This window comes from Glycine soja, chromosome 6 (assembly GCF_004193775.1).
Source record: "Glycine soja cultivar W05 chromosome 6, ASM419377v2, whole genome shotgun sequence".
NCBI classification, from domain to species: domain Eukaryota; kingdom Viridiplantae; phylum Streptophyta; class Magnoliopsida; order Fabales; family Fabaceae; genus Glycine; species Glycine soja.
In genome coordinates this window covers 5,382,894-5,396,007 of record NC_041007.1, presented here as the reverse complement: position 1 = coordinate 5,396,007, position 13,114 = coordinate 5,382,894, and the positions used below count along the sequence as shown (strand labels likewise).

Below are 13,114 nucleotides of genomic sequence, written 5' to 3'. Positions count from 1 at the left end.
TTACTGAAATTGGTTATTAATGTGTTTTGTTAACAATGCAAATATAAATAAAGAGGAAGAAGAAAAGGAAGAGAGTGCAAAAGAGAGATGAAGTTCAGTTCTATTCAACATGCAAAATCTAAAATTTACGAGACAAGGGAAAAGATAGAGCCAACAAGTAATAAGACTAAATTATCCTTATATTAAGTGAAATAACAAAAATACATAATCATTTAACGTGTTTAACATCACTTGCCATTGCTTGCTGCTGGGAACTTTCCCGTGTATCAAATTACATAAATAAATAAAATTGCTTGAGTCAATTTTGTTGGAAATTTAACTGCCAACAGTGAGACTCTGTTACACGTTTCCCCCACCGTTGCTAGAAAGTATTAGAATTCAGAGATTGACTTCAAAAAAGGGAAAGAAAATGTTGCATAAGAAGTAAAAGTTGGGAATGTCGCAGCATTAGAAAATGAACACATACATTTAAATAGGCCAATAATCAGTGATTTGTATTCCGTTAATTTGACAAGAATAGGATTACAACAATAGTTGATTTTGACCATGAAGATGAGCAGTTAAGCCAAGAGACAAAACCAAAATGCTTAACATAAAAAGGACAAAACCAATATTCCATTCTCAATTGCTTATAAATGTGATTTGAGGTAATATAAGAGAAATCCAAAATAAGTTATTCGATTATGCATAAACATAGTATGCAGTTCTGTTTCTTGACTAAACCGAAACAAAGTATTTTCTTCTTTGACTCGTCCTAATCCTCCTCATCGTTTTCTAGCAATATCCTCTTGCATGCTTCGTAGCACATGAAAGAGATTCCAGCAGCTGGTACCAACTTCATGCAACTAGGTGCCAGCCCTCTATATAAACCATGGAACCCTTCTTGTTCAAATATGCATGCAAGGGCATGAAACACATCCTTGTATACCTGCCTTCCACTGAGAGCTCCAAGTTGCATCTGCTTGCGAGCCACCTCAAGTGGAAAAGTTGCACTACTTGAAAAAGCACCAGCTGCTGAACCAATCAAAAGGGTTTCAATGTTGCCGACCTTCTTTTGTTTAGAAAATTTCTGGTATGCTTTCCTTAAAGTGTCGTAGGCATAGTAATTGGTAGCAGCATATGGGACAACTCCAATAAGACTAGCTGCGAGGCCTCTATAAAGTTGAGCAGGACCCTCTTCTCGAATTATTTTCACGAATGCATGAAGCAGACCATGATAAACATCGCTCTGCAAAATCATTGACCAAGTTTTAGTTTTCCCTTCTATTTTGGATAGGATTCTGAAAATCTAAAACATAAATGTGGGAAAGCAAACATTTTTGTATTTTGTTATGTACATACCTGGACAGTTAGTCGAGTCTTGACTAATTCAAGTGGATATGTACATATAGTGGAACTGACTCCAGCACAGGCACCTGCAATCAATGAGGCAGGAATTGGGATTTTGGACTGCTCCCCAGGCTTTGGGGATAGGTTCTTGTTTACTGTATCAAAAGCAAATAGCTGCAGAAACAGGTGAAAATATATTGAGATACATAAAAACCACCATGTCGATTTGGTCTCTAATAGATTTTTAATGCCTTTTACATTTAGAAGCATGATTTTCCAACAAATTAACAAGCACAGAAGGATTTTTTTTCCTATGCAAAATCTGATAGTATCAATGACAGTTTCTTGTACATGAAAAATTGTACAGAAGGAAATGTAAAGCAAATAGGTGTAAAATTTCTATAGCTTGGAATTTAAAAATACGATTTTATGCTACTCTAGAATACTCCTTCAATGCAAAAAGGGATTTTGCATGATGTATGTGGATTATTATTAAATCCCTAAATCAGATAAAGGAAGCTTATCATGATTGTTTCACTGGGAGCATAATCATTTTCCTTGGAAGAAAATATTCACTGAAGACACTAATAACTGTTACTAAAAACCATGGTCATCAAAAGCCATACTAATTGGCACCCATAGAACTGTTAAACATATCCAGATTCATGCCCACAAACGAAGAGGTAGAGAGACCTCTTTGAAATCATCATGAGTGTGTTTGGAGTGTTAAAAATAGGAAATGATTTTATGTCTATAATCCCATGGATTTCATTCTTTTTCCTTCTAATTTGGTAGCATTAGGTGGGAATTAATTTGATTTTATATTCAATTGTATAGATTAAACATTTAATTCTTCCTAAGTAGCCAATAATAAAATGAAATCAAATCAACTCCCTCTTCAATGAAGTCCAAACATAAGATTGGATTTCTAATCAACTCAAATCCCATTTTTTATAAAGGATTCCAAAACATAGAATTTGATTCCTAAACCAAATCAAATCATATCTTATTTTCAAACATTCAAAACACAGTGTATGGGATTCAAAGTCATTTGATTACAAGGGTTTGTCTGAGTTACTAAAAATTGAATTCACAAGTTCACCAGCAGAAAATTGCGAAAATTAAACTAAAAGCATACTTGCACATTGACTTACCTGAAGGGCCATATATATATATATATATGACCCCCACCTAAAACACAAGAAAACAAGAACAAGGCACTATCATATCAAAGCTCTTTAGCAATATAAATCAAATCAAATTAAGCCATAAAACTGTTACGGGATTAAAAGGGTAAGGCAAATATAAAGCATCCAAATAAAACTTAAAAGTAATTGAATTCTGAGAGCAATAAACCAAAGTATTTGTCATGAAGATTACTCCAGAGAAAGAACCATGGCCAAATGGTGTATTAAAATATGAAAAAGCACATCTAAAGTGAACTTGTCTGTAAAGTTCACAAGGGCGTATTTACCCTTGATTTAATTTAAAGTAAATTGTTATCTCAACTCACTAAAATCAAGGTGAATCTACCATACTTGCACACTTTACACACATTGCCACTTTAGAAGTTTAGAGTAGCCTTTTTCAGAAAAGACAATATATAAAAAAAATTTATTAAAGACAAGCAAAAATATTGGAGCAAACAGTTGAAGGTGGACACTATCATGAAAAGAAATGGTTGCACATAGTTTCAATTGGTAGATCTCTCGATGAAAACATTAAAAGGTGGTCTAGCGCACGAGCCTCCCAACATAAGAGGAGAGGTTGTTTCTGCGAAAAGAACCAACTGCACCTGAATTAGAAAACATTACAACAGAAAAGAAAAGGGTTTGAGGGATAAATTGATATAAACTACCTATTAAGATGTGTTGTATACTTGTATTTCTGTTCAATCATGACCTTTACAATTGTATATCATAGCTAATCAGCAAATACTTAATACTCACACTCAATTTCTCTCTCCATATAAAAATGATGCATTAAATTGATTTTTTGGGGCATGTGAAAGGAGACCTAGAAAATGAAACAATTTTGATTTGGGCACATGAAAGGGTTTATAAGACCAAGAAAACTGAACAGAAACTAATGTAGGAAAATTGGAAAAGCTACTCCCCCCAACCAAGTCATCAAGCAGAATCAGACAATCCCTTTGGAGGAGCTTCAATGAGTTGATAACAAGAAACGTACCCTTGAGTGAGAGAACTTAGCTAGCCAATCTGAAGCTCTTTTCTTCTCTAACAGTATGACAAAGCTCCAGGCACCATAGCTGCCTGAAGATGTTGTGAATGGCTCTAGAAGAGGATCACAAGGGTGATCATATTACACCTATGCTCAATCATCTCTAAATCTACATGAGACTCCAGCAAAACCGGCTTAAATCCACAATTCCATCCTGGCTCCAATCCAGAACGTATAACCCAAAGCTTTGGTGAATTAAATTCGTTTTAGCACTTGTAAAAGTTCATTGTAACTCCTTTTATCATCTGTACAAAACAAAAATTATCTAATTCACTAATTCCTGGGAACTCTTTATACAACCTTAAAAAACAAAAAATTATAGATTCAAGATCTTGCAAACACTCTTTACATAGAAAACATGAATAGCCCTCAGCCCTCCTTAAACAAACACTTGCAATACAATAGTTAAAAATTTAATCCATGTTATAAAGAAATCCACAAATCAAGAACAAAGTAAATAAAATAAACAAACCCCCACTCTTGGCATCAAAATCACTGATCAAATAACAGAAAAGATTTATAAATTATAATTGCAAAATAAATATACCAAAATGATATCAATCAAGTAACCCAAGGGGGTAAAAAAAAAATCAAGCATAGTATTAAACATCATATAGGGATAGGGATAAATGATAAAAGAGGCAGCAGAAGAATGTATACATTACCTCAATGGCCTTGCTAGGCGCAACCCGAATGACATTAACAAAATTACCCCTAAACAATCCCTTCCAGCCATCAGTTTTCATAATATTGTTGAACACCTCAGTGGTGGAATGGCCACTACTCCCCACCATCAAGAGAGTCCTTATAGTCTCCAAAGGCGCCACGGCGGTCCGAGACACGGTCCCGGCAACTGCCCCACTAAACAACCTCCTCAGTGAAGGGTTCCTGATCTTAAGCTTGAGTGAAACACCACCACCCTTTTTATTCTTCTTCCCCTTAACTCCTTCCTCAACAGCCTCTTCCTTCCCCTGAGATTGAACATGCTTGAGGAACAATTCGTTTAAGGGAAATTTCATGCCACCATTGTTACGCGAGTCAGAAGGGTCGTTAGGTTGCACGCCAACCCCCATTCCCATTTGACCAACACTGGCAAACAAACCTCCGAATTGATGGTAGCCATCCTTGGATTCAAACCCCAAATTGCAGACAGAGAAAAAAACATCTCTTTTCTCATCAAACAGTTGGATTCCCCTTCTACCCATCAACCACAGAAGCTTTGTGAATTGTGATATGTGATAAAGATTGCTTTTTTAGTTCTGGGTAAGGCTCAATGATGATGACTGTCCCTCACAGTCATGGTTTCAGGGAGATAGTGAATTCGTCATTCTAAGACAGAATCGAAGGAATAAGGTCGTAAAGAAAAGTGGGTAAACGAATGAAGATGTTATTATTGTGTGAACTGTGTGTCCCTTCTCCTCTGCTTGAAACGGAATATCGTAATTTAAATTTGTTTTGTTCAGTGCAGCTGTCTCTTGGTGGGTTCCGAAGTTAGGCGTGCTTGCTCTTTTTTTAATGTTGCGTTACTATGCGGCGGCGAATCCTAAACCTCAATTTTCGTATATTTATACTTTATAGAAAGAGATATGCTTGAATCAAAATAATAATAAAAAGATACGCAAGTACTCTCAAATAGTCAAATATATTAATTTTCTTTATAAACAACATGCATTCTTTATGATAAATAACCTTTACTCAAATCAAGTAGAATCAAATTTATTAAATATATTTTAATTTATTAAAAATGACATAATTTTGTTTCTTAATTTTTTAACAATTTGACCGTTTTTATAATATTTTTTACTGATACAAATTTATTAAAATCATAAATTTTACTTTATGTTTAATAAATCACACTCATAATTTTGTAATTTACAATAAAGTTTGACGAATAGCATAGAATGTATTAAAAAACATGTTGATATGTTATTAATTTCTTCTTTAACTAATGGAAAGAAGATATCTTAAAAGGAATTTATTAGAAAAAAGAGAAATGCTATAAACATTTTTTGGGTACATTTTTAGAAGAAATATAAGAAACAATGTGTAAGTTCCTATTTAATTAATAAAAAATGTGTTAAAAAATAATAAAAGTGCGTTGTCATGACTCCTCGCCTCGTGGTATCAAAATTAAATAATAATAAAAACTCAAATTTCATGAAAGAGAATGTATTTTGACTTGTTTTATTCTTCCTATTCTTTTTCTTCTCCTATCGGTGATATCTTCATTTTTTGCATATACAGGCCTTGGCCCGTCCGGAGGTGTCACATAACAGGGTCCACGAAGCTAAAAAAAAAAATGGTTGTGTAATGATATTTTTAATATTTTTATATGTTACTATTTCAGGTAAATACATATTTGATTCATAATGATCAATAAAAATATTTTAATTAATTAATTTTAATTAATAATATTATAAATTTTAATTTTTTTCTAAAAACTTATTTATAACATTAAATGATTTAAGTGATAATTATTATTAAAAGATAATTTTTTAACTAATAAATATATTTTGTAGTACCACTAAATGGTTTTTTTTTCTGAATTTGTACTGCTAAATGGTACCAAAGTCCATACACGAAATAGTACAAAATATAGGTGTCTTTTTTTATTGGTTAAAGATCAAATGAAAAGAAAAAAAATTAACAAAAATCATGCAGCAGCTGTTGATTTAAACCTTCATACATTTCATGTGAGATAATATTCATACTATTCAACAATTTCCTGTATTTTTTTTAATAACCTAATAAATACATCTCATGACAAATGAATATATTAATAGACCTCGCAATTAAGACAAAAATAATTTTAGTAATTAATAGACTTAAATATAGTCCATGAGTAGTTTTAATTTCTCTCAAATAATTAATAAAATAAATTATTATTTTGAATATTTTGTTGTGTGTGCTGTGTCTCTTCTCTACTTTTTTCGGTGAGAAAGGAAAATAAAACAAACTACACAACGTGGGCTAAATCTTGCCCATTAAATATAACAAATATATAAGTTCGTTTTGTTTGGTCGTTAGTGCAGCTGCCTCTTGCCGGGCTGAGAAGTTAGGTACTTGCTCTTTTCTTAATCATTATCATTTTTCTTTAATTGATACGGTGACAGAAGAATATGTTAAAAAAAAAGAAATATATTAAAGCCTAAAGAGTGTTACTAATCTTCTTTCTTTATTGAATGATAAAAAAAATATTCTTCTTTAATTAATGGCAAAAATACGTCTTTTCTTACACGAATTAATTAAAAAAATGTGATAAATGTGTTGCTATGGCAACTCTTATCAAAATTCAATAAAAAAAATATCAATTTGATTAAAGAGATTGGATTTTTACCATGTTTGACTCCTTTTCTCGTTATTCTTTCTCGCATAGGTGACCTTTGCATTTATTGTTTTATAATTTATACTATTCTTTTTTTTAGTTATTGTTTATTCTTTACTTACTCTTTTTTTTTGTCTGATCAAATGTATCCTTCTATTAAAGTATATTTTCATTTTAAATTTTTATACTATTATATTCTTTAAAATAACAGTTGTATTTTATTTTATTTTATATTATTTAACTTATCTTTTTATATTCATAATATTTTATTTTATATTTATTAAAATTCTAATTGTTCGTACTGCATTATAAAAATAGACTAAATTATAATTTTAGTCTCTTTTTAATTCTTGATCCATGATTTTGTCCTTTTAATTTTTTTTTCACCATTTCAGTTTCTACGTTTTTAAAATTTTGCAATTTCTATTCAATTCTAGATTTTGCATAACTTATTATTATTATTTTTTATATTTTAATTAATTAAATTATTTGTGGACAATATCTTATATAAATATATTCCATTAGGGTTCAATTGGACTAAAATAAAATATATGTAAAATTAAGGGTTGAACAGAAAATTTGAAATATCTAAAATGTAGGATCTAATAACATTAGATTTCTAAAATTAAATTATATCATTTAACCTTTTCTTTTGTAGGTAAGGTGAAACATTTGACTATTAGCTTTTTACTGTCGTCAACGAACTATGTCAAAACTAGTAACATTTATTTTCTTGTACATCAAAACTATGTCAAAACTAGTAACATTTATTTTCTTGTACATCAAAACTAATAATATGATACAAAACATTTTTTTTATAAGCTAAAGTTTACTGATTTTGGAAAGAGTACAAGACCCTCTCAAAAGAAAAAAGAGTATAAGACACATTTTTTTTTAAAGTCATAAGGCATATATATTTATATATGAACTAACAAAAGGTTCACTGATCTATACATGTAGTAAAATGGATAAGGATATTATACATCATGTAAAAGGCTAAGACTAAAGTTAACCATATGAGCAGAAACTTCACACAAAAAATCATCTACCCATAATGCATGATATAGGGTCCATGCATCAAGATGCGAAAAATATCCCCAGTTTTGCACCGAACCGGGATAAAAACCAATGCCACGACACCACCTGAATGAGTGAAGATATCTAAGGGCTCAAGAGTCTTTTTGTTTTTTTTTTTTTACGTTCCCACCTCTACATTAGCTCATCTTTGAAATGGAAACTGCCGATGACATTACGAAGGCCCAATAAATGACCCAACTAAACCAAAAAAATTAGAAAAATGCTATATCCACTCCATTTTTATTAAGTACACTCTCCTTCTCTATTTTAATTTAATTATAACTTAAATGACCTTTTTTTATTTCAAAATTTATTCTTTCTCACACGCTTTTAATGTACTATCAACTTTAATAAGTCATTAAGTATTTATTCTAGTAACTTTAACGTTAAAGTAAATTTTTGTGTAAAGTTCTTAAACTTATGTGGTATTATAGACTCACAAATTAAAAATATATAATTCATTTAAGTAATTATGCATGGTAGATGAAGTTAAAGATTTTCTTTTGAGCTACTATTTTAGCCTTCTTTTTTTAATTTATTAGAGCTTTAATCTCCTTCACAAAAATACAAAAAAATAAAAAATCACAATAAAAATTCAAAAAATAAAAAGATAATATATTTTATTCTAATATTTTAAAATTACTTTATGATAACAAAATGAGTTGAAAATTTAAAATAAGTGGCTTAAAATCTCTTAAAAATAATAGGAAGAATAATCCAAAAGATTATCGGCGTGCATATAGTAAATTACACAATTATTAAAAAGAAAAAAAAAATACTCCTCGTTAGGAAGAATGAAATACTTTTTTTTTAATCAAACATCATAGCCTTCCACTTATCAGTTATACTTCTTCAAAGTCCATCGTAGTTTTCGGTGTTGGTTTGCATTAAGGATTTCCTTTAGTGGATAATTGAAAATTATTATTTTTACACTAAGAAATCATTGAAGTAAAGTAAAAGTATGTTTGGAAAAACTAGCTTAAAAAATTAATTGAAAGTTGATATTTGAAACTAACTTATTAAATTAAAAATATTTAATAAAATTAGTTGTTGAAATAACTTAAAAAATATAAAATAACATAAAAGTAATAAAATTATGATTTATTTGAAAAGATAATAAAAAAATTTAATAAATATATTAAAGATAAAAAGAAAATAAAATATAAAAGCTAGAATGTAACGTTTTAAAGTAATATTGTTTCAAAAAACACTACAAATTATTAAAAAAATTATTTATCAAACAATCAAATAAATTTTTTAAAAAATTATAAATTAACTCAAATATCTTACAAACATAACTTAAGTATATGAGTTCCACAAAGTTTTTCTTTTCTTTTTTTATACATATATGATTAACATTTTTTTAATAAAATCATGAGATTAACATATTTTAGAAAATTAACTTAACTTTTCTATTTAACTCTCCCTAATTATCTCAGTTATGTAGGATCATCAAGGATAAAGTTATTTATAGTAAAATTTAAAGTGATTGTGTTTCTATAACTTGAACTCCATATCAGTAACAAGTTAGAACAGCACTTAATTTATCAGCCAAACCACACGGTCAGTGGAAAGAGATTGCCTTTTCTAGTCTGCTCTAATAATAAAGGATTGATTTTAAAAAAATACTAATAATTTTTTTATTTATAAAAATTAAAAACGATAATAAAAATTTGCAACAATCTGCTCAACCAACTAATCTAAATGTCTTTAGTTGAAAAACTAATAAATTAAAGGATCGATACTGATCGACGTATATATATGCCTTTCTTATTTGTCAAAGAATTTGTTGCAAGGTGACGCTCATCATTCAATTCCACCGTAAATATTACGGTTAGAAATTAATATTTCTTATGCTATAGGCATGGGAAAGCTGTGGCGAAAAGTTGTTGCCAAAAATGATGATCTAACGTTAAAGAGATTAGTTAGCTAAACAAGTTCCTATATATTTCCCATTAATATTAATATTAGGTGCTACAGTCCATAGAATTGAATGTAAACTACCATCAAGTAGACAGTGGTGTTCATGCACCAAAAGGACTTTGCTTTCTCATATTCCATTAAGACCTAGCTCTGCCGTTCTTTCTAATTAACACTAATCCATTAAGATGTAGTGCCTTTTATAAATTGAATTAGACTTTATATTTAATAGACATAAATAATACGATACAAAATATATAAAAAGGTATAAATATTTTATCAGAATCAAGAATGTATAGAAAATAAATGAATTATAAAAGATTGTTCAATAGATTCCATTGAAAGATATATATGCTTGAAGTGAAGTAGACAATATTAACTGGAAACAAAATTCATGTCTGACAATAATAAATGATATCAATAATAATAAAATTAAGGTTTAATAGATTAGCAGATTCTTGAATTATTTGAGAATTTTTAATTAGGTTTCGTTCTAAACTAAAAAATTATACTTGAGTTCTTCAACTTCTGCGGTTTTCATAATTGGATTCCTCAAATTACTAAAATCGTCACAAACTGTTGTTTTTCTAACAGATTCTAACAGTCATATACTAACTCCAAGGAACTGATTACCAAAATTGTAGAAAATCAAGCACTCAATTATATAGATTTTTAGTTTAGGAACCTAATTAAAGTTTTTAAAAAGTTCCGAGACTTACTAATTTGTTAGATTTAAAATTTAAAATACAAAATGTATTACTTTTTAAGTTTAAAAAAAAAACACAGATAATGAGACTGAGATATGTAAAAATTAATATTGCTAATATTTATTGGACAAAATTATAAAACTTAAGAACAAAAACACAATTGGTTAAACATGTTATAGAACAAAAGATAAGTCATATATAAAACAAGAAATATTGCATTAGAACAAAATATTTAAAATAAATGTTTAGATATTTATTATTATTATTATTATACTATTTAAATTATTGCACAATATCAAATTATGATAACATAATTCAAATTAAAATATAAATATTTTTATTTATATTATAGTATTTAAAATATTTAAAATATTAAAACAATCAAATGTTACAATTTTAGTCGACAAGTCATTAGTTGGAAGACTCGATTCCTTAGGCAAGATCTCAAGAGTCTTGTGAATGAAATAGATGAATATTCTACAACAATATCATGTTATAAAAAAGTTAGAAAAAAGTTTTCAAACAATATTTTATTTTAAACAATAAAAATATTATTTTTATTTATTTTTATCTGATAAGTGTGCATTAAAATTCAAGTATATATTAAATGTTGTAGTAATTAATATAATTTATTAAGTAAATAAAATAAAACAATTAAAAATTAGTTGTCTTAAGTACCAAAATTACGTCAAAACCTTCCTTTCTTTATTTTATAGTATATAAGATATGGAAATGGAAATTCGAAATTGCCTTTCAAAGCTTTTAGGGCGTCGCACTGTAATTTGTCATTAAAAAATGAGCTACTGGCATTATCATTGATTCACGCTACTCTAGGAGAGCACGAACATGATAATACAAGAAATTGGATGCACACGTGTACGTATTTTGAAGCATCGCATTCACATAGAATCGGCTCATTTGTTATTTTTAATGTGTGTTATCGTGATCCAGTGGGAGTGAGTTTACCACTAGGCAGAGTCAAATGGGATGTGCTACGAACATGCCATAAAAATCCCATAAAGCTCATATAGAACTCTAAATTATTTGAACCGTGAATGTGCCATATGATATTCCTAAAAGTAATTATTATTTTCATTGTTTTAATGATATAATGACATTGTGATAAATATGAATAGTCTGACACAGTAAGATATCATGATGGTTATAAATTGAGAGCTAGCGCACGGGATGTACCATTAAGCAAAATTAATCCTAGCTTAGCCTGGGTAATCTTGTCCTGATTCCCAAATCATCAATTCATCATGAAGCTCTTCCTCTTTGTAATCTTTTCTAGCCTATTGCTCAAACAATTGAGCCTTGTTGTTGGAGACGTTGGCACTGCTGCTTCTTATGGACCACCGTACATACGTGAGTCAACAATAATTATTCATTTTTAATTCTCTCCAACCTAGATTTTGTTCTTTTTCATCATAAAATTGGTGGAGAGTATTTATCAATTACGAATCTATGACTAATTTTTATCGAAAAATTTAACTAATTATATTTAATGACATCTTTTCTTCTAATAATGTTGTTCTGTACAAAAAAAAGTGGAATTCAATAACACTTGAATCAATAATTTGTTAATTTATCTCTAATCTAGATGCTCTATAATCAAGTAATATAAATCTAAATTGCATGCATGCGTGGGAAAGTACAATAGCTATAGTGGAAAAATACGACACAAAATTATTTGAATCAAATGTTTAATTAATTTCTTCTAATTGGTTGTTCATGTTCTGGCAGCTACTGCTTGTGATGGGAATAGGCCAGGGCAGTTTCCTCCTGGAAATCTATTTGTTGCGGTGAATGAAGGGTTATGGGATAACGGGGCAGCGTGTGGAAGGAGATACAGAATAAGGTGTGTGAGTGGAAACAATAGGCCATGCAAAGGTGGTAGCATCGATGTTAAAGTGGTAGATTCCTGTTCAAGGTCACCATGTCCCAACACCCTCCTCATGTCAAATGATGCATTTGCAGCTATTGCACGCTTCCCTCATGTTAAAATCAATATTGAATATACCCAGTAAGTGACCAAGTGTGTATTTCTTTTTCTTTTTTTTTTTCACCAAGTAAAATTGACTTTTTGGCACCAATTTTCTACTCAGAATCTTCTTTTACCCAGAGTTCACCTTATCAAATTCACGCAATATTAAAAATGTCTCATAAATTCTCATTTTATATATAATCTTCTTGATCCTCCAATGTCATCAATCCAAGTATTAATCTATTTAACTAAATGTGTTGTTCATATAGGATATGACTTGCCAGTGATACGTCACAACCAGTGCATATGTACACTACTCATAAACAACATCAAGGAATAAGTTGTGATTTGTTGAAGAGAAGTGCAAAGCAGAATGTGATGCAAAACAGGATGTGGAATTTTATGTACTTAGATTGAATATTCAATATCATGACGTTAATAAACTGTTGACGTTCAGTAGTGCAAGATTTTGCTTCTTGGAGCCAAAGCATCCATCTAATAAAACGCTATTTACCTTTCAACGATAAA

The 13,114-nt window shown here is 29.6% G+C and overlaps 2 protein-coding genes across 2 annotated transcripts; one reads left to right on the top strand and one right to left on the bottom strand.

The window, feature by feature from the left end:
- Positions 1 to 467: 467 nt before the first annotated feature.
- Positions 468 to 5,116, bottom strand: LOC114414993 (adenine nucleotide transporter BT1, chloroplastic/mitochondrial-like). Its single transcript, XM_028379474.1, has 3 exons — positions 4,236 to 5,116; positions 1,342 to 1,503; positions 468 to 1,228 (listed from the first exon to the last, which is right to left on the bottom strand). The coding sequence occupies exons 1-3, from the start codon at positions 4,773 to 4,775 to the stop codon at positions 755 to 757; spliced, it is 1,176 nt and encodes a 391-aa protein (XP_028235275.1). The 5' UTR covers positions 4,776 to 5,116; the 3' UTR covers positions 468 to 754.
- A 6,670-nt stretch (positions 5,117 to 11,786) lies between these two features.
- On the top strand, positions 11,787 to 13,114 carry LOC114414992 (EG45-like domain containing protein 2). The gene is made up of 3 exons (XM_028379473.1): positions 11,787 to 11,967; positions 12,346 to 12,625; positions 12,856 to 13,114. Exons 1-3 carry the CDS (start codon positions 11,862 to 11,864, stop codon positions 12,860 to 12,862), a joined length of 393 nt encoding a protein of 130 aa, XP_028235274.1. The 5' UTR covers positions 11,787 to 11,861; the 3' UTR covers positions 12,863 to 13,114.

What these genes read in the sequence shown, in the direction of transcription:
- LOC114414993 (XM_028379474.1), bottom strand. Translation starts at nt 4,775, where the DNA reads ATGGGTAGAAGGGGAATCCAACTGTTTGATGAGAAAAGAGATGTTTTT. An exon ending in CGCCTAGCAAGGCCATTGAG is followed by an intron (nt 1,504 to 4,235) that starts GTAATGTATACA and finishes CTGTTTCTGCAG; the next exon opens with CTATTTGCTTTTGATACAGT. An exon ending in AGACTCGACTAACTGTCCAG is followed by an intron (nt 1,229 to 1,341) that starts GTATGTACATAA and finishes ATGATTTTGCAG; the next exon opens with AGCGATGTTTATCATGGTCT.
- LOC114414992 (XM_028379473.1), top strand. Translation starts at nt 11,862, where the DNA reads ATGAAGCTCTTCCTCTTTGTAATCTTTTCTAGCCTATTGCTCAAACAA. An exon ending in TTATGGACCACCGTACATAC is followed by an intron (nt 11,968 to 12,345) that starts GTGAGTCAACAA and finishes ATGTTCTGGCAG; the next exon opens with CTACTGCTTGTGATGGGAAT.